General features: G+C 42.4%; 1 protein-coding gene across 1 annotated transcript in view; it reads right to left on the reverse strand.

Annotated features, from left to right (window-relative positions):
- The window catches only part of ACADL (acyl-CoA dehydrogenase long chain), a 467508-nt gene that overhangs the window by 387312 nt on the left and 59139 nt on the right, over window positions 1-21057 (reverse strand). Inside the window, exon 2 of the mRNA XM_086955552.1 lies at window positions 14094-14270. Within this exon, the coding sequence (XP_086811678.1) occupies window positions 14094-14270 (177 nt within the window). The remainder of the gene's footprint in view (window positions 1-14093; window positions 14271-21057) is intronic.

Below are 21057 nucleotides of genomic sequence, written 5' to 3' on the forward strand. Positions count from 1 at the left end.
CACAAAGAGCAAGGTCCACCTTAACGTGGCAACATTTGGAGGTGGTGTCCAGAGCGGCACAGAAGGGAAGAGTGCCCTTATTGGTAAAAAAGATGGACAGGGCTCCTCTAGCATAGAGGAGGAAATATATAATAATGAAGACACAGAATTAGATGACTACTTATTTGACCCGCATGAGGGTTTGAGACTCTAGAAGAGGACTTGTAACATCTTTCAACCTCAAGGGGCATCAAAGATCCTTTGGGGGCATACATTTGGTCCCAATACAATTAGCTGCCCTTGTAGCCCGCAGTTGTGGCTAATGAAGCACTTTGCGAAGTTCATTACATTTTCACTAGGGAAACCATTGAGCAAAGACACTCGCAAATTTTTTGAGAGCAGAATGTCCAAGACCATTCATAGAGAACAATGCTTTTTTACCCTTTGACCCAGAGCTAATAACCTTTCTTTTTAAAACTGGGTAAGACCCAAGAAAGGGAACTGAACGCTGCTTTAAACAGTGCCATGATAGACTACTGGATTTTCTGGGTCCCTTGGCTCGTGTTTGAGACATGACAGAGGATGTAAATTGTAAAAAAAACAAGCATTTGCAATGCAATAGGGCTCGCATTAGTAAAGTTTGAGGGCTTAGTATTGTAAATGACAAATTTATTATTTGTTTTTGTTTTGAAATTTTGGAAATTAATAACTTTGTCATTTACAATGCTAATAGTGTTAACTTGTGGAAATGTGACACCTATAGCATTTGTAATGCAATATGCGTTGTTTTTACATGACTTAGATGTATTACTATTAAAATTAGCAATGTTTTTTTTCAATATTTAATAGTTAAATTAAAGATATTGTAATATATAATGGCAATAGCTTAAACTTTTGCAAATCATTTTGTGGAAGATGATGTTTATTTTTTTTATAGTGATGAAAATACAGAAGTGAAAGATTACTTTTTTTGGTGACATTTTTAATAAATTTTGAAAATTGAGAGAACATATTTGAATCAGTTGTTGTTGAATTGTTGCACGTATTGATGCTTTGTTGGCTCAGAATGATGTTGTGGGTGTGCCGAGTGATGATGTGGCGTTCAGTGATGCTCTAGTAGCGCATATTGATGTTGTGGTGCCCCTGAGTGATGCTTTAGTGGTGCTGAGTGGTGCTGTGGTGGTGCTGAGTTGTGCTGTGGTGGAAGTGTGCACTGCCGGCTGGTGGTGTGTGTGCCTGGTGGAAGCGTGCACTGACGGCTGGTGGTGTGTGTGCCTGGTGAAAGCGTGCGCTGACGCTGGTGGTGTGTGCCTGGTGAAAGCGTGCACTGACGCTGGTGGTGTGTGCCTGGTGAAAGCGTGCACCAACGGCTGGTGGTGTGTATGCCTTGGGTAGAAGCATGCACTGAAAGTGCACACTTTCACCAGGCACACACCACCAAGCAACGGCCGGTGGTGTGTGCCTGGTGAGAGTGTGCACTGACGGCCGGTGGTGTGTATGCCTGGTGAAAGCTGCACTGATCGCTGGTGGTGTGTGTGTGTGCCTGGTGAAAGCGTGCACTGAGGGCCGGTGGTGTGTGTGTATGCCTGGTGAAAGCGTGCACTGATGGCTGGTGGTGTGTATGCCTGGTGGAAGCGTGCACTGACGGTCGGTGGTGTGTATGCCTGGTGAAATCGTGCATTTACAGCCGGTGGTGTGTATGCCTGGTGAAAGCGTGCAGTGATAGCTGGTGGTGTGTGTGTATGCCTGGTGAAAGCGTGCACTGATGGCTGGTGGTGTGTGTGTATGCCTGGTGAAAGCGTGCACTGATGGCTGGTGGTGTGTGTTTGTGTATGCCTGGTGAAAGTGTGCACTGATGGCTGGTGGTATGTATGCCTGGTGGAAGCGTGCACTGACGGTTGGTGGTGTGTATGCCTCGGGTGGAAGCGTGCACTGAAAGTGCACACTTTCACCAGGCACACACCACCAACCAACGGCCGGTGGTGTGTGCCTGGTTAAAGTGTGCACTGACGGCTGGTGGTGTGTGTTTGGTGAAAGTGTGCACTGATGGCTGGTGGTGTGTATGCCTGGCGAAAGTGTGCACTGACGGCTGGTTGTGTGTGTGCCTGGTGGAAGTGAGCACTGACGGCTGGTGGTGTATGTCTGGTGAAAGTGTGTACTGACGGCTGGTAATGTGTGTGCCAAAGAGAAAGTTTGAAAGTGTGCAATGAAAACAAGAAAGGATGGAAAGGAAGGAAGGAAAGGAAGGAAAGAAAAGAAGGAAAGAAAGGATGAAAGGAAAGAAAGAAAGGATTCTAATTGCAAGTGTCAACATGAACAGGCTTGTTTTGAAGATGTAGCCCCCAAATTTGCGATTCCATGACAGAGAGAGGTTGTGAAGGAAGGAGAGGACGCGCGGACATCAAAGGAAGGGTGGGAGGGAAAACGAGGGATGGAGTGTGGACGAGGGATGGAGTGTGGACGAGGGATGGAGTGTGGGCCGACATCAGCACTCATCGAAATAACATGTTGAAATTACATAGTGTAAGAGAGCATTTTCCACTGCTTAATTGACCTTGAACTTATTTTTTATTTAAGGTGCATGCGTTATTTTATATGCAGTTACTGGAATAAAAAAGACCAAAAAAAAGTTACTGAATATTTCATTCTTTTTAGCCATGTTGTTGACCCAATTCCCACACTCACTGAACCAGATCCAATGTCACTCAGGATTACGGTTTCCATACTTTTTTATGCACTTCAACTTTTCAAGACAAGTGAAAAATAAATGTATCTTAAAATTGACCAGCCATTAAGCACTACATTTAGAATGCCCTTTGAACTGAATAAACAAAATAAGAGTCCTGATACTGTAAACACTGCTAAATGTTTCTTTAGCGCAGCATACAACACACGTAGAAGTACATGACCATAGTTACATCTATGGTTTGCAAAAAGGTCAGCCCTGTCCATCGCGGTCTACTAGTTCCTCGACAAAGAGGCTGGCGGGATGCACTGGCACAAAGGTAGACCTCGAAATCACGGCAAATTAAGAAACACAATCGCCCCCAAGCCTGAGACTGTGTCCAGCGAAGGCACGAGCCAAACACAGCGCCTTGAACCCAGAGCACAGCGCACTGGCGGGAACTGGCTGGAATGCCCAAGAACTGCAATCACTTACAGAGCTACGAGCAAATGTCAGGAGCTCGATTTTATAAAATAGTCTATCGCACCTTTTTTGCAGAGTGTCAATTTCACAAAATATAATACGAATCTATTAAAAAGAAATCAAGCACAATGTAGTTTATATATTAAAAGTATCAGCAGCATGTATTGTGCAATGAAATTAGGTGATATTTTGCATCTAAGTGCATATACACAGTCGTGCTCAAATCAGCCAAACAAAATAAGAGTGCTGAAACTGCAAACCCTGCTAAATGTTTCTTTAGCGCAGCATACAACACACGTTAGGGGAGGGCGTAGAAATACATGACCATTTTTATATTTATGCATCTGGGCAGAAGTAAGTGCTTTAGAATATCAAACAAGAAATGTAATGAGCAAGTAATGGGTTGTGAGGGAAGGGAGGATTCGGGAGAGAACAGCGTGTTAGCGGAAGGAGAGATGTAAACAAGGGAGGAAGGGTGATGACGAGACGCATGGAGAGCAGCAGCCTTTGAATAATTAGGGGAGGAGAAATGCCGGCCTGAGGCCGAGCGCAAAGCAACAGATGGCATTTCTCCTCACTGCATGGCCGGCCGGCACATCAAAGGCTGCTGCTCCCCATGACACTGAAGTCATTGTGACCCTTCCTCTAGAACAGCATTCAGCCTGCTATACATGATAGACTGTTATTTTATTTATTTATGACATTTATAAAGAACGATTGTCACCAATACTGGTATCCTGGTGCTGGCGGACAAGGAACCTGACATGTCATGTTAAGGATACAAGTGTTTTGGCATCATGTGTACCCCCACAAAGGGAAAGATTACGGCTGGATTGAATGGCGCGGGAGTCGGGGACAGACACACCAGTCACAGTTCACCCAGAGGACAGGCTCAGCTCTCTGTGGGCCGTAAGCTGTGCAAGGAGTTTCTGGAGGGTGATGGCAGCGGATAAGAAAGGAAACAAGGCAGTGTGGACTAGATGCACCAGAGGCACAGGTCGAAGGGTAGAGTCATCACAAGGCGGTGCTGAACAGAGGGTGGTTGGCGTAGGGAAGTGCAGTGGAGGAAGCTGTTGCCACCGACGGGCTCGGACTTCTCAGGGTCATGAGTCAGATTGCAGACGGGCTGGAGGTGTTATCTTAGTACATGGCCTACAGCAGAGGGGACTCTGTGGCTCAGTTGAGGTGGGGTCTAAACACACCGCAAACAATCGGGATTCCTGTCTGCGTTTATTGTCAAATACAAAAAAAAAACGAAAATAAGCCATTATAGAACAACAAGAGAACTCCTAAAGGGATAACAAGTGAAAAGCAGCTTCTTTTATAAAACCAAAATCGTGTGAAACGCTAAGGAGACACGGCCATGGGGGGAGGTGAAACTGAAAGTATGGCCAGCCGTGAATAATTAGAGAAGCTGTGGGAGGGAGATGGGCTGCCTTTCATGTGGTAATGCGAGGCAGGCAGGCGGCTGGTGGCATTGTGCACGCGCTTTTTAGGGCTTGCGCATGCACAATGACCTAAAAGCACATGCACTGCAAGGAATCGCCAGTGAATCACCAGTAGTTAAAGTCTCGATAAGCCATAATAGAGCTTGCCAGCTATGCGCAGAAGCGCATCAGCAGACGAGCCCTAAAAAACGGTTGATGTGGAACTCTAAAGAGGATGGAGTCAACATGCTTTATGTATGTTAGGGAATGCTAAAGCAGGTTTAACAGTGGAGAGAAGGAAGGCCGTCCTTATGAGAATGAACCCCCGATTGGCTGATTTAGCAAACAGGGGGCATGTGGGCAAGCCAAATGGGTGCCTTTTTGGAGAGAGTTTTGTAAAGTCCTTAGGCAAATACAACTCCACCTTCACAGCTTTTAGCAAGGCTCAGATGAGTATGAAGTGTGTTTTAGGCTCCAGACTGTTTTAAAGGGCTGACAGGATTGATTTAACTGCCGGCTGTGGAGTTCAAAGGTCCTTCTATTACTTTCAAGAGCCAAGAGGTTATGAAAGGAACTTTCGTTCCAATAAGGGTTTCTTTCTGGTATGTCTGAGCAGCTCAATTGGTTCTTCAAGGGTTGGGGGAAGCCTTCAATTCTTTAGTCACAACTGGGCAAATCTAACAAGTTATTTAGATTTGTGGCTGTGGCATAGTCCGTAATGGTATCCCATGAGGGGGGATCTTTATCCCATCCCACCTGAGTACGGTACAGCGCAGGTACCAAAGCCCACTCTTCTGCAAAAGCCTCTGCGTGCTCCTTGGAGACGTTACATGAAAAACTCGGGAGTATTACTTCCTCCCCTCTCGGAGCTGCAAGAACAAAAGGTGGGGGCCAATCTGTCTCTGTCAACAAAATGTCATAAGAAGAAGTCAGATTTTCCCAAAAGAGCCCTTTAATTACACGTTGTATGTCACCTTTAATCATAAGGACTATGTCATATAATCTGTCCAGGGGAGCCACTCGGGTGTCGGCTGTTTCAACTGTGATGAATGTTTCAGTTGCTGTCACCTCCAGAAATGGACACAGTGCTTGCCGCACTATGGTAACGACCGCTGTGTTATCTAGCAGCGTTACTGCCCATGTTAAGTCCAGGAGCCGTGTCCTCACCGTCTACGGCATTTCTTGCTGTTAAAGCAGCAACTCGGTTAAAGCAGCAACTTTCTTTTTCTGAAACTGTCGGCACTGACGAGGAAAATCATCCGATTTCCCTTTTCCGTCAGATGGACATAGTTGCTCACGTCCTTGTAGGGCACCTCAACCTCTTCCGCACTCCTGGCGTTCCCTGCCACCAGCCTGTGAGCCTAATGTGTCCTGTAAAGAACGTGGAGCATGCTGATCAGGAACCTGAAATCTGTCAGGCAACCTAATTCTCGCGCTGTCACACAAATCATAAGTGAGCTCAGAAGGCTCGGGTGCCAGTGACGTGGCACGCGACCCCAGTTTCTGCTGTTGCTTTCCCTGTTTTTTATATTTCCAATTTTTCTTTGGAAAAGATGGACGGTCATCCTTAGCGGACTGTGCAGTCTGTGTTTGCTGTTGCGCTGGTATTTTAGCAAAAGGCTTAACACCCAAACTGCAGCCAATCGTCTTATAGGCATTTGCAATGATTTTTGGTAAAGCGCTGGGTTTCTCACCTTCACAGACAAGGCTTAAGACATCAGACACTTGAAAGTTGACTGCATCTCCCTTGACATTGGCATGAATCAGATGAGGAACTACGTCGAAGACTCCAACCAACCTCATCCCCAATTCCACAGCCGCCTCCGGGGGGTGCTCATCCTGAACACGGTTAATCACGGAGGGGAGCACTGTCATAGATGGTGTGCTAAAACATTTCGCACACACTACTGCAAACACTCTACCCCAATTTTCACAATCGGTTACCTTAGGTATTAAGTCTTTCTGCAAACTAATAGTTAAAATCATGTGTTTTTCCACAGGAGTGGTATTCGGAAATACGGCTTCCAGCTGGTCAAATTTCTCAGCAAGCCAGTAAGGTAAATCATCCTTATTTTGGGGTCGCTTGCCCATAACCAAATTAACCATGACAGGACTAATAGACATCCCGGCCGGTCCAGCTGGTTGCACAGAAATCCCAGGTGCTCCCATCTGGAGATTGCGTGAAACGTATTGCACGAGTGCTTGGTATATCTCAATCAAGCAGCCGTTCAATTCACAAAGTTCTTCCACTCTGACTGCCAAATAATGTGTATGTGGTGTGTACCCAGCCAAAACGGGCCAAGTGGCCCCGGGAATTAATAAAGGGCCTAAACGGACCGAAGTCACTGTCTGGGGAAGGGTGCCATTAAACCAAATATGCTTTTGCCCCGCCGAAATCGGAACCTCGAGAGTCCCATAAGGCCGATAAACATCAGGTGTTGCAGTACGAGTGTATACATAGAACAAGTTATCATCTCTATTCACTGCCGGGAAAGTCACGCAAGAATAAAACACCTCAAGTGATAAGCTGGATCAGCTCCCACTACAAAATTAAGATCGACACCCGCATCAGGCACGCCATATACTTGCAAATGATGATGGAGTTGTGCGCGGCTATGAGCCGCAATATCGACTTCAGCCATAAGGACTAGAAAAGAAGAACAACCTAATACGTGGCAGTGCAATATAGGGTAGTAATACAAATGAAAACTGTTTATTTATATCCAGCTTGAAAAGACCTATAAAAACATCGATATAGGTAGGTTATGCCATCCCAACTGTTTACCGTAAAACAGAAGTGAGGGTATTGTGGACAAGTACTAGTACTACTCGAGCGCTTCTAAAATAAGAAACGGACCAAACGTTAGGTGCGCCATGTTGCAGGGATTCTGCACATACACAGAAATATGCGCAGGAAACTAGGACCTCAGTGTGTATTGGTGTACCAGAAAACCCACCTCAGTACCCAGAACCCCAATCCGAATAGCTATAGTGTCTCATTCGTTCTCCGTACTACAGCGAAGCTACCAATTAGTAGACATTTTAGAACATGTCACTCCGTCCCTCTTAGGAATCGCGGGAAGAACACTCTTTCGTTCAAACAGTCATAGTTGCCCACAACGTGAGTAAATAGAGACACTGTATAGTTTAAAATGATTATTTTAACTAACGTGCTCTACAATACAGTATACTAGCCAACACAAGCCGAAAAATGCATAAGAACAATATAATCAGCATGGTTACAATTCCATAAAGCACAAACGGGGCAATCATTTTATAATGATAGTGGAAACAGGGCTACAGCGCATTACCAACCTTCCGGTGCAACAAGCTAGTTTATTATAATTATAGAAGACCTCTAGGCTTTGTCAGGGGGGCCCCATACCTCTAAGTTTAGATGCAAGGAACCACATCCCAGGACAAGCACAGCTCTTCAGCATTGAAATGAGTCTCTCCAAGTGCCTTTTCATGCATGCAATGCCATATTAAAAGCACTCGACTTTCAATAGTGCTCTATGTTGGGTCTATAGGCGCGGGACTAACTAAAGTGAACCAACGGCATACGTTGTTTTTTGACCTTGAACACCCTGTGCAGACTAGGAGTACGGTGTACCGCTAAATGTGTGAAGGGCAGACAGTTCTCATGCACAAATGCATCAGCAGTTTATCCACGAGAATATAGGCATGTAGTTACGTGCGCAAAAGCAGCAAGATGGCTGCCAAGCATAAACAAACTAATGCTAACTTAGCAAAGTCTGCAGTTAAATCTATGACCTCACTACAGCCACCATGCTCATGTTGAGAATCGAGTCGAACGTAACTGACATGGAAGAATACCAGAATTCGTCCAACGCAGTATAATACAGACCAGTTTTTCAAGACTCATTAGCTCCCTGATGAAGAGCAATTACTGCTTGAAATGCATTGGAGCAAGGGGCATTATGAAGTTGAATAATGTTTCATGATCAGAAAACTAATTGTCAATGAAGAATTATTAAAATACAAATGAAACAACCATTAAAAGCGTTGGAATCATTTAACATCCCCTAAGAAGGATACCAAAGGAGAGTGCACACAGGGGGATGCAACTAATGATATTGGAAGCACAATTTCAAATTGAACATTAAGGCGTACTAAAATAGAGTGGAAACATCACCCCTAGAGCACCCAGAAAGTAGATTAAAGTTATACACAACAAAGTGTAACCAAGGTTGTGCGCAGGTTAATACTTAAGATATTCTGAAGTTCACCTGACAAGCTTTTTGTTGTTAGATGACTGGTAAAAATAACAGTAATCATGTACTGTTTATACATCTTTGCACTTTGTTGTGATCTCACCTGAAAGAAATGTTTGACATTATGCGTTTATATTGGTTTTATTGATTGCAACAACAAAAAAAGGTTTTAAAAAAATAAAGGATTTATTGGAAGAATCTTGGGCACCGGGTATCAGGAAAAGATACAGTGGAGTGTGTAAAAAATGGTTCAGATGGTGCATGGAGAGGAATTTGGATCCAGTGAAAGCTCCTGTAGTGGAGGTGACAAATTATCTGGCTGACTTGTTAAATTAAAGTCTTTCTTACAGAACGATTAATTATTATAGATCAGCTGTGTTGGCAGGTCATGCTTTGGTAAATAATTTTGCTACAGGAAGCGATCCTTTGGTCCGTAGAGTCCTGAAAGCAATTAGGCTTAGGAGCTCTACTAGGGCTCGCTATTACTCTTTATGGGATGTAGGAATGATTTTCAATTTGTTCGTTTCATGGCAGAGGTATGTCTATATTTCCTTGATGCAGATATCTCTAAAGTTGGCAACTTTACTTTGCTTGATTTCCTTTAGAAGGATTTTAGATGTCAAGCCTTCAGAGATTTGTAACAGGTATTACTCTCAAGAAGGCTTATAAAGTAGTTTCAAGTGCTAATTTGACAAGGTGAGTGTTGGGGAGGCTGGAGTAGATCTTTCAAAATTTGGAGCTCATTCCTCTTGCGGTGCAATGGCTAGTAAGGTTTTCTGGGTAGGTGGATCTCTTACCGAGATTCTGAGGGTGGTCAAATGCAAACACCTTTGCAAAATTCTATTTGAGACATGTGGAGCATGTGAGCAGTCAAGCTGGATGGCTTTAAGCATGCATATTGGTAGCCTCTGGTCTAATGAAATTACGATTCTCCCATTAACATGCAGAGAGAATCTTGATTTCAATAAAGACAACAGAGGCTAGCATTATCCCAACCTCCGCTCCCAATTCGGTTGTTTAGATAGAGAGTTGTATACATTGTTGGAGAGAAGTAGGGAGAATATACTTTATTCTTTAGGTAAACTTTCGGTTTGAATGTGCAAATAAGCACATGTTATTAATTGTTTTCTAATGGAGAAATTTGTCGATTTATTTATTTATTTATCTTTACAGACCTTCTGCAATAGAAGAATTTGGTTCAAGATTAAGAAAGTGTCATGTTGTATTGCAGCCTCCATAGTCTTAAATTAAATCAATATTCTCTCTGCATGTTAATTGGAGAATCGCCATTCCCATTAATATATACATAAATCCCAATAGGAGGAAAACAAGATAAATGATGAAAAGACTAAGGGAAATAATAATTGATATTAGAGTAAACAAACTCTAATATTCATTGCTTCAGTTGCCAAGACAAATTCAGCTGATGTGAGGCAAGCTGGGACGGCAAGCACCAATTAAGACCCTCCCGGATAAGTTACGCCCGGATAAAATGGGGAGAAATGTTCTAATTTTCTGCACAATAGCAGGATTGAGAGTGCTAAAAGGCAGGTTTACAGACTACACTCCCCCATCATGGAGAAGTGCGTCTCGTATCTGGACAACACAATTTCAACCACTTCTTTATTTGATCATACACTGCGATATAGAATTGAACAACGCATAGAAAGTGGTAATGATCCATAGGTTATCATCTTGTCCGTGAAAATACCGGCCCATCAGATAGTTAAGATATTAATAGTAGAGGCGCATACAACACATCTAAAAAGGCTACAGTGGATCGAAGAGGGCCTGCCATTACTGAGAAAACCCCAGCAATTTTTACCTTGCACGCAAAAGGAGTAGATCAGATTTGTATCTGGAAGAAACTCACTGAATATATAATATCAAAATTACTATGGAAGTACAGTGTTGCTAGTTCTCCCCAGGAAGAAAAACAACAAAAATAATCCCCTCAGGAATTAAGCTCACATAAGAATAAACTAATACTAGCAGTGAAACTGGGTGGGAAAAAACCATTAAAAGGAAGCTTTGGCTACACAATAAGCCCAGCTTCGAAGAACACTGGCCTAAGATAGTCTATGCTAGCAAGTGCAAGAATCCGGCAAAATTTTGGCAGATGGTAAACCAGAGGGAATGCGGACTGCTAAGCACAATTAACACAAATATCAGCGAGCAAGTCTGGATCAAGAACCTAACAATTCACTAGGCAGTTGAGGAGGTGGATAGGCGCCAATGATGAAGCATGTCATGATAAGTGAGTGAGGCGTCTACTCCAATATCTTTGGATAACCCCATCTTGCAGGATCGTACAGAGGAAAAACACAACATCCTGACCCAACAAGAAGCCCAGAGTTCCATGGGAGTACTTCTAAGGCATCAGTTGCTTGTGAATGAAAGCAGTTGAGGAGGACAAACAACAAATAGACAGCAGCCAGGGAATAACAAAGGAGGAGGAATTTAGGCTTCTATATATCCATGCAAACTCTATGGACAGTGAAGTCACACTTCTGTGCAAAAGAATGAGGTGATGAGGATGAGCTAGAAGCTGGTCCTTTGCAACGACAAAAGTGATCAGCAGTCAGCTACAGAAACTTATTGAGCATTCGTGAGCTGTGCTCTGGGGCCAAGTATTACGCAAGGAGTTTTCAAAAAGCCCCCTAAGTTCTGGGCAGATAAATTAGCCCCTCTTTTCAGCGAAGTCCTTCAGAAAGATGAAGCCCCAGATTCCTGGAGGGGTTTAATAATACATCCAATTTGTAAGGGAGGGAAGAGCATTTATCGTCTGATATCGATCTTAGATGTGGAAGCAAAATACTTTTCAGGAATACTTTTGAAGGATTTGAAATCCTGGGTTGAAGAAATGGGGTTAAAATCTATGAAACACACAGAATTCCGACATAAACAAGGCTGCATCTCGAACTTGCTTGTAATCTCTATGCTTATGGTCTGAGCTCTCCATTCACAAACACTCCTCTTGATTTGTTGTGTTGACTTTAAGGCAGCTTTTGACACGGCCCCTAGAAGTCTATTGTGGAAAACATTGTACTCATGGTCCATCCTTGTGAAGGGCGATATAACTTTTATACTCTGACACGGATAACATTAGGTGAAGGTAGTCTTTTTTATTCAAGGAAAATCCGCAATACTGTAACTAAAAGAAGGCGGAGTCTTGGCTCCCTTGCTATTTAAACTTTATATCCGATCTTGTTAACTCGCATTTTCCGAAACTAGGAGATAAATTACAGTCTTATCCATTGAATGCAGATGATTTAGTTATACTAAGCAGCACAAAAGTGATTAATAAATTAGATGAATTTACCAGGTCCAATATATTAGAAATGAATTTGGGAAAAACAAAAGTGGTTATCTATCCCAAAAGAATAAATAAAAGAGGAGCCTGGCAGTTAAGAACCGAAAGCCACGACCAAGTGAAAGAGTATACGTACACAGACGTTTGGATTGACGGAAGAGGAACCCTGATACACCACAAAGAATCAACCAGAAACAAAGTCCAGGTCCTGCAATGTGCTTTCATAACTGCCTCAAAATATCTATATAGTACAGGGCACTGCCTGCAGACTAGAAAAGAAAACCCTGGTGTGTGTTATATGTCTGTCTCCCATGCTCTATAGAGGACGCAAGCAGCTTTTGCGTAGTTTGTTAACTATCTCAAGGTGCGGAAAGGCCATCATGGCGGGGTTGAAGCCTGCCAATATCCATTTGAACATCAGGCTGGTAAAGTTTCTGCCTAAGTTTCAGGAAAAGATTTGACTTCCATATAATGCACTTTATGGCTGAAATCTGTTTTACTGGTCAAAATGCACTATACTATAAGTTTAATGGAACATATCTTTTGTAGCACTTTACTATAAGCACGTGATAACCGACTGTGGTTTCGTGACAGCATAGGCTTTTAGAGAAGATTTAATCGTTGTTTGTAATTATTGAATGAAAAGATTGTAATTAATCATGCAAATAAAGAGATGGTAGTCTGATGATTAAAAAAACTCCTACCGAAGAAGTTAAAAAGGTAACTGAACAAAAAAAAAAACATTAAAAAGGTGAATGGAGAGAAAAAGAGCATAACAGAGAAGCTGGGTGGTGGAGAGGGGACAGGGGGAGAAACAAGAAGCACACAAGTGGGAGAAAAGCACACGAGGGAGACAGCTGATAAACAAGCACAGCACACTCTCATGGAGTGCCTCAGCAAAAAGGAAACTTAGTTCCCTAAATGTGTGCGTGGATGGACACAAGTAAAAAGGCTATGCTCTGTGGGAGACAAATACAAAATGGACAAGGCAAGTAGTCAAATAAGAAGCTAGCAAATCAAAGTCATAATAAATCCCATCAAAGGTAAACAATGGTCGAGCTACCAGCTACGGTAAGTTAATAATAGGTATTTTGAAAACATAGGCTAGATCTAATAAAAATGGGACAAATCACTTAGGGCAATTCTTTGCATAAGAGACTGCAAGGACATACTTGGCATAGCATTTGGGAAAAGCCAACTGGAGGATAAAGGCGCATCTTAGGCACAAACATTGTGAAATATTAGCTTTGTTATGTCCTGTAAAAGAAAGGTGAAAACCCAGCACGTTTGTAATGTACACATGTTTGCCATACTTGCCACTGATTTCATGTTACAGGAATGCATGTTCAATAGACATTATTTATACCATTTAGAAATTTCACCACTACCTAGGTGCCCTTTCTGTCAAATCTTAAGTCAACATTTGGTGGATTAAGTATGGGGTGGCTAACTGCTGAACATTTGGTAGAATAAGTATGGGGTCGCAAACTGCTGCTTGAACAGAAAGTCATGGATTTAAGTGTTTGGGTGTCAGGTTTTACAGGATCTTTCTCCATCTATAAATAAATATCAACGAGAACAAAACCATTTTACAATGTAACTGTCCAACTTTGTAAAGGCTTTAATCAATGTTGAAGTGCCTTCAAATACAGAAAATTAGAAACAAGCAGGTAAACTAATAGCCAATGATGCTAGCATCTAGTTTTTATCTCCTAAAACACAAGCACCAATCACTGCGCATGAAAATCAACAAGGCCCTGCGCATTCTTAGACACACATTACCAGTATAAATCGATGTTTTAAGGCACATAGTAGTACATTTCTTTTAAAGTCTTATGTGTAACATGTGTTTCATGCGTGCGAATCATTTCTGCAGGCTTTCAGTTCAATTGCATAAAAGGGGTGTTTAGCTTCTGCTACAACAGTAAAACTCCAAAATGTTCACACAACAAACAATGAAAAGTACAGGTGAAGATAATCGGTTTGCCTACTTTGCATGGTGGGGAACCACCTCTTCTTGGAAGAAACGCCTGGCACTATGCCTGAAGATATCATGTTCAGCAGATAAGATCCGTCGGGTTCCTATATCCATCAAGCTCTTAGCAGAAGATGGTTCGGGGCGGAAATCCCCAAGGTTTTCATTCTTTTGACTCTGGGTGTGCTGGCACCTAGAGAAACAACACACACATAGTCAGAACAAAGTTCTACAGTGCCAATATAAAATAAATACAAACAGTCCCGCACAATACTTAATCAATGTAATCTAAAACGGTAAGGTTTTCTTGACAAATGCTAACCAGTTAATCAAAAGTCCCCCTCTCAGAAACAAGCATTTGCAATAGGTCTCGCATTAGGAAAGTTTGAGCTATTGGTATTGTAAATGACAAAATTTGTATTTATGTGTTGGTTTTGAAAATAGCTAAATGAATAGCTTTGTCATTTACAATTCCAATAGTTTTAGGTTTTGCAAATGTGACACCTATAGCATTTGTAATGCAACATGTGTTGAATTTACGGGACTTAGATGTATTGATATTACAAATAACAAAGGAAGTAACAATGGCTTTTAATTTTTTTAAATAATTAATACTTAAATAAAAGTTATTGTAATTTATAATGGCAACAGCTTAAACTTTTCTAAATAACTTTTGTGAAGATAATGTTCAGTGTATTTAATTGTGACGAAAATCCAAGAACAGAAGTGAAATATTAACATCTTTTTGTGACATTTGTAATAAAGCTTTAAACACTGAGAGAATGTTGTTGAATGTTTGCACAGATTGATGCTGTGGTGGCGCTGAGTGATGTTGTGGCAGCGACGAGTGATGCTGTGGTGCTCAGTGATGCTGTGATAGCATATAGTGATGTTGCTGTGCCCCTGAGTGATGCTGTGGTGGTTCTGAGTGATGCTGTGGTGATGCGATAGAGTGAGTGCGATAGATAGATAGAGGGAGGGCGATAGATAGATAGAGGAGGGTAATAGATGGATAGAGGGAGAGCGATAGATAGATAGAGGAAGGGCGATAGATAGAGGGAGGGCGATAGATAGAGGGCGATAGATAGAGGGAGGGAGGGCGATAGATAGATAGAGGGAGGGCGATAGATAGATAGAGGGAGGGCGATAGATAGAGGGAGGGAGGGCAAGAGATAGAGGGAGGGAGGGCGATAGATAGATAGATAGATAGATAGATAGATAGATAGATAGATAGATAGATAGATAGATAGATAGATAGATAGATAGATAGATAGATAGATAGATAGAGAGAAAGGGCTATAGAGAGAGTGAGGGCGGTAGAGTGAGTGAGGGTGGTAAAGTGAGGGCGGTAGAGTGTGTAAGGGCAGTAGAATGAGTGAGGGCGGTAGAGGAGTGAGGGCACTAGAGGATTGAGGGCGGTAGAGGAGTGAGGGCTTCGCCTTCCTCTCCCTTTACAAAAGTACCATTAAGGTATCACTCAGCTAGGGACTTATTTGTGCATCCTTAAAGAAAGATACAGTAAACCTATCCCAAAAAACCTGAAGGCTGACAAGGAAAATTAACAGCCAATTCTGACACTGGTCTACGATTTTTTCTAAATGTGTGGAAAAAATGCGTACTGCAACTGCTTTAACAAAATAATAATGAAAAATGACTCCTGAATAACTTTCAATCTGGCTTCAGAACTTGGCACATAACTGATACTTCTTTACTACATATTGTTGACAACACATACTAATGCTGGAAAGGGATGCACCATGCCTTTGAGTCTACAGAACCTCCTCATTCTGGCATTTGATATGGTTGACAACAATATACTACTCAGCAACCTTTCTACCCACTATGACACTTTTGGGAGGGCATTACAGTAGTTCAAATTCTATCTTGTTGACCACTGTTTGATTCTTAGGATTAGTAACATTTGGTCTAAACTTCTTTAAACTAATTTTGGAGCCCCAAGAAGCTTAATCCTAGGCCTCATCCAATATAACCCTTACCTGGAACTATTAAGAAAAGTACTGAATTATCTTTGATCACTGTACCACCAGTATAAGGATGATACACAGATTACGTAAAAATAAGAACATTTATTCATATACTACTTCAAATACTATACATCCAAAGTATATAATTGTCTGACTTTGCCAATTATAGATAAGAAAAAACCTAGTTTTTCATCAGACAAAACCCCAAGAGCACCACAGAAAAAGCTGTAAATTTAACCAACAAGAAGTTGGCCTCTTTTCAAGAACAATACCCTGACCCAACGAACTTGGCTTTGTATTAGACAGTAAACTCAATAAAGACACACACCAATGCCACAGAGGAAGGGGGCCACTATCATAAAAAAATTCCAAAGTCCTTACAAAAATTATCAAAGCTGTCAAAGTCTCAAATGATGATCTAAAATAAACGATCAAACGGGGACGTTATGCTGACCGGGGAGTTCAAAGTTCCCAGTACAATTACGTGTTCAAAGGAACAGGAATAGGCTATCAGGGTTCCTCATGATTTTTCCCCAAAGGGGTAGATTTACAAGAGGAAGAGGAGGACAAGGAAGCCGTCAGTCAGCGTCAGGCTCAAGAGGTGAGTATGCAGATACATTTTGGTTCTACTTTAAACAAGCATTTACAATGCAATGGTTTTGCCTTTGTTAAAGTTAGAGCTATTGGCATTGCTCATGACATTATTTTAATTTATGTTTTTTTAACATAAATAAATGGCATTGTCATTTACAATGCCAATAGCTTAATCTCTCGCAAATTCCACACACAAACACCCACACAGAGCCCCCCCCACACACACACACAGAGCCCCCCCACACACACACCCACACAGAGCCCCCCACACACACACCCACACAGAGCCCCCACACACACACCCACACAGAGCCCCCCACACACACAGCCACACAGAGCCCCCCCACACACACAGCCACACAGAGCCCCCTACACACTGCGAGCCCCCCCCCCACACACACTGCGAGCCCCCACACATTGCAGGCAACAGAGGCACGTAAACAGCTCTTAGGCGTAAGGCATTCTGAATCATAATTTGAGTAAGCTGAGGTGGGGTTGCTTTTGGAGAATTGTATGCTAGGAATGTCATTCTATTGTAGAAGACCAAGGCAAAAAAAAGTAGAAATAATATTTCAACAACAATAGAAAATGTAAGGGAAATATATTTGGAGTTTCAAGATCATAGTTCTGACCTATAGAGAGAATATTTCAACTAGGAAGTTAAGCTACTTTGTTTAAGGATATCCAATTCCCTAAATTAACACTTTAGAAAATACTGGAATAAATAAAGGAAAATCTGCAGAGCCAGTTGGTTTTCCGGAAAAGATATACTAGTTATTAGAGGAATAATGAGTTACTGTAGTTCAAGAAGTTATAAACACAATTTGTCTCTCTCTATGTGTATCTATCTATATATATATATTTTTTGAGAGAGAGATATATTTTGTATTACTAGCATCATAAAAGTATGTTTGGCATTGACTTACTGAAATGTGGAGAAGCGTACAGTCAAGTACACAAAATCGTAGGTTTACACTGATACAAATGACACAAGTTGAGTTGTGCACGTGAAGTGCAGTGTTTTCAAAAGTGTGCTTTGCGACATTCCTAACCAAAAGATAAAGATCTGCCTCAGCATGAGGGTGGGTGTTGCCCAGGATCCTACATAGAGATGCCCGTTGCCTACAAAGCGTGGATCATTTCTCGCCTCCTACATGCATTATTTTTATGATTTTTCAGTGATTCCAAGTTTTCCATACATGCTATAAAGCATAGACTGCATAAAATTCGGAACATGGAATTGTTTAGGAAAGGGGTAGAGGGTCAAACAATGGAATGGAATTCCTATAAACGACCCTTCGCTTGGGTAAGTAACGCCATAGGCTGGCAGATAAAGTCTCTGTACATTTTAACCTTTATGAATATGCAATCCTACAAGTTTAGAAAGTGCACACGTTCTATTGGCTAAAATATGTAATTTGTGAACAAGTAATAATCTCAGCTTTGACATAATTCATGTGAAGTGTGGGTCAGGAAACCAGTGCCATTTGCCCAATATATAGGTCGTAGCTATTGCTTTGCCGAGTTTTCCCTTGTAATCTGCGCTTCGAAATAGTGACTCAGAGAAAGTGAAAGTCAGCTGCCATATTCGTACTCTGAGCCAATCTCAGTCACCCGCCCCAGCATTCGCAGAATCTTTCAAGCCTCGTGCCAGTCATTGTAAGCTTCCAACCTCTGAGCTGTCCTTGCTGAAGGAGTGGCCTAGCAGGAACCTAGCATTGCAGACTGTTCAACGGATTCTAATGAATCCGAAAAGTACAGCGCGTAGCCTTATCTTGACACTGAACTACTGTTGCTTCGGTCCGAGTTTTGCATCCTCAAATTGCGTGTAGTTACAAAACGAGCCCTCCATTTATAAAATCCAGCATGAAAACCAGTCACTTAAAATCGAACTAGAACCCCTTTCAAAAGACCTTTTCTTTTCCCCCATCCACTGCAGGTCATCTCTTCATGGGCACAATCTTCTCCAAGTCACGTGCATGCCTGAAGCTCTATTAAAGCATTTCTGCAACTTCCGCACAGCTCATTTCAAAGATCACAAGTACAACCATCTTTAAAGCCAAACCCCTCATGTGCAACCTCTTCTAGCTCACCTACCAGTCCCAAACATGAACTGCCATACAACCTCCACTCACTAGTGACAACACCCAACTTGTGATAACTTATTCTACCATATTACTGGAGTGAAGGCATGAAATGGTTTGCTTTAGTGCCTAAGACTACTTCCAAAAACACTGCACTAAGCCCTAACCTTTGGGTCTGGAGTAGTGTTGCCCATCATAAAGTGCTTCAACGCACTGCCAGGGGGGAGTATGAGCTATAGAAATGAATGGCACTCCTTAGCATTGCAGGAACACCATCAGCAAATGCCTGAAAACCCCCAGACAGCTGTACCATTGCCCAGAGTAGGATTCTCGAAGCAAAATGGAATCAAAAAGTCATTACCCAGATTTAAACAGTAAGAAAATCAACCCCTGCCATAGAACACCTGCAAGTGAAGCAATAGTTACACAGCAAGGAGTGCAAGCTTGCGGAACAATTGCCTTACCGTAGCCTTCAGTGGTGGGGCTTCGGAAGCAGCACTTGGCTCTCATCTGCATTTTTAACACTCACTGACCTGATCCAATGATTGGCGAAAGCAACATTCCTAAGCCCTTTCCACTTGTGGATGAGCAGAACACAAGCTTAGCAGATTTTTTTAAAATAAACACGTTATGGGTGATATGGTTTACAATAACTAGAAACGATAAGGGTAGCTCATTGGAGATAATGAAACGGTCCAACGATACAGGTTGGCACAAGGAGCTGCAAGTTATGACTTGTGCAAAAAGCCTCATCGACTTCAAAGAAAGTAGGCCATCCAAGTCAAAATGCTCCACTAAGGGCCCCCAACTCTTCCGGTATCTACTCAAACCCCATATATTTTCCATGTAATTAGGGCTTTAAGTGGGCCGGGTCTCGGCTGTGTTCCGCACCGGCAGTTTTACAAAGCAGGTGCCGAGTGCAGTTCCTATCGGAAGGTAGATCACCCGACAGTGATCTGAATCAGCAGTAGGGCAGGAGGGGTGAAGGGCAGAGATTAGGCTCTAAATGCAACAGGTCTACGGCCTTAGAGCTGCTGCATGGACTCCTGCGGTCCAATATGAGCAGCTTCTAGATATCTCAAGCCCACCATAAATAGAATTACATATTTTCAACATCCTTAGTTGGGCGTTCGTTATTTCACAGTTTCACGACTTCAAAGAAAGTAGGCTATCCAAGTCAAAATGCTCCACTAAGGGCCCCCAACTCTTCCGGTATCTACTCAAACCCCATATATTTCCCATGTAATTAGGGCTTTAAGTGGGCCAGGTCTCGGCTGTATTCCGCACCGGCAGTTTTACAAAGCAGGTGCCGAGTGCAGTTCCTATCGGAAGGTAGATCACCCGACAGTGATCTGAATCAGCAGTGGGGCAGGAGGGGTGAAGGGCAGCAGTTTAGAGATATTCAACACGTAATGACGCATGGCCACTATGTATCGCTATGGCTGATGCACGTACAACCCAGGAGAATGTGCTCCAAGGGCCGTGGGCTTGTCCTGCTCATGCAGGGGCAACCTCACACTTGGAACCGTGCACCCTACCTTCAGGATTGAAATGCCTTGCCTTAAGGATGACTTACAGGCTTTAATTGCAGTGACATCAGACATAAGGAAACATATCAGACGAAAGTGGTGCTAGCACCAGCTTACACAGGCTGCAATGGGGGCTGAGTGGTCACTTAAATCTTGCACCTATCAATTCGTAGACAGATAGAATCTAAAGAGAAGACAAGAAAAATAGTGGATACAGTAGTCCTAAAAGCAGTGATGAGACCAGCACAAACCCCTAGGTCAGTGTATGGGGAAAAAAAAAGGGGGGGGGATACACAAGTTAAGGATTCAGATGTTAAACATATATTAAAAGCGGCGACATTGAAAAAATTGTCCTGGAGTAGCTCACATCTCCATCATGTAATTGAGGGGCATGGGGTAGACAATATGACACAAGAAAGACGCTGTATAGTAGCACCAGGGTGAGCTGGATGAAGATGTGGGGGGCGGGCTCAGGAGAAATGAAAACCTATTCAAAAGGTACTAAGCAAAGGTCTCACCTTTAAAGAAAGAATAGTCTCTTATCTTTACATCTTAATAGCCAATGTAGTCACTCCAGTTTATTGCGCTGGATGTAATGGGAATTCCCAGGGCATCATCTTGACCATATGCAATAACCTATTATATATAAAACTGTGTAAAAACTAATGTATATTACCCAAAGTACCTAATAACAAGCGATAATCCCAATCTCTTGTAAATCATAATCAAGGTAAGGTAGAATCACCACAGGTTCAGGATAACCTCGTATAAACCATGTTAAGTGAAAC

Source organism: Lissotriton vulgaris, chromosome 2_1 (genome assembly GCF_964263255.1).
Source record: "Lissotriton vulgaris chromosome 2_1, aLisVul1.2, whole genome shotgun sequence".
NCBI lineage: Eukaryota > Metazoa > Chordata > Amphibia > Caudata > Salamandridae > Lissotriton > Lissotriton vulgaris.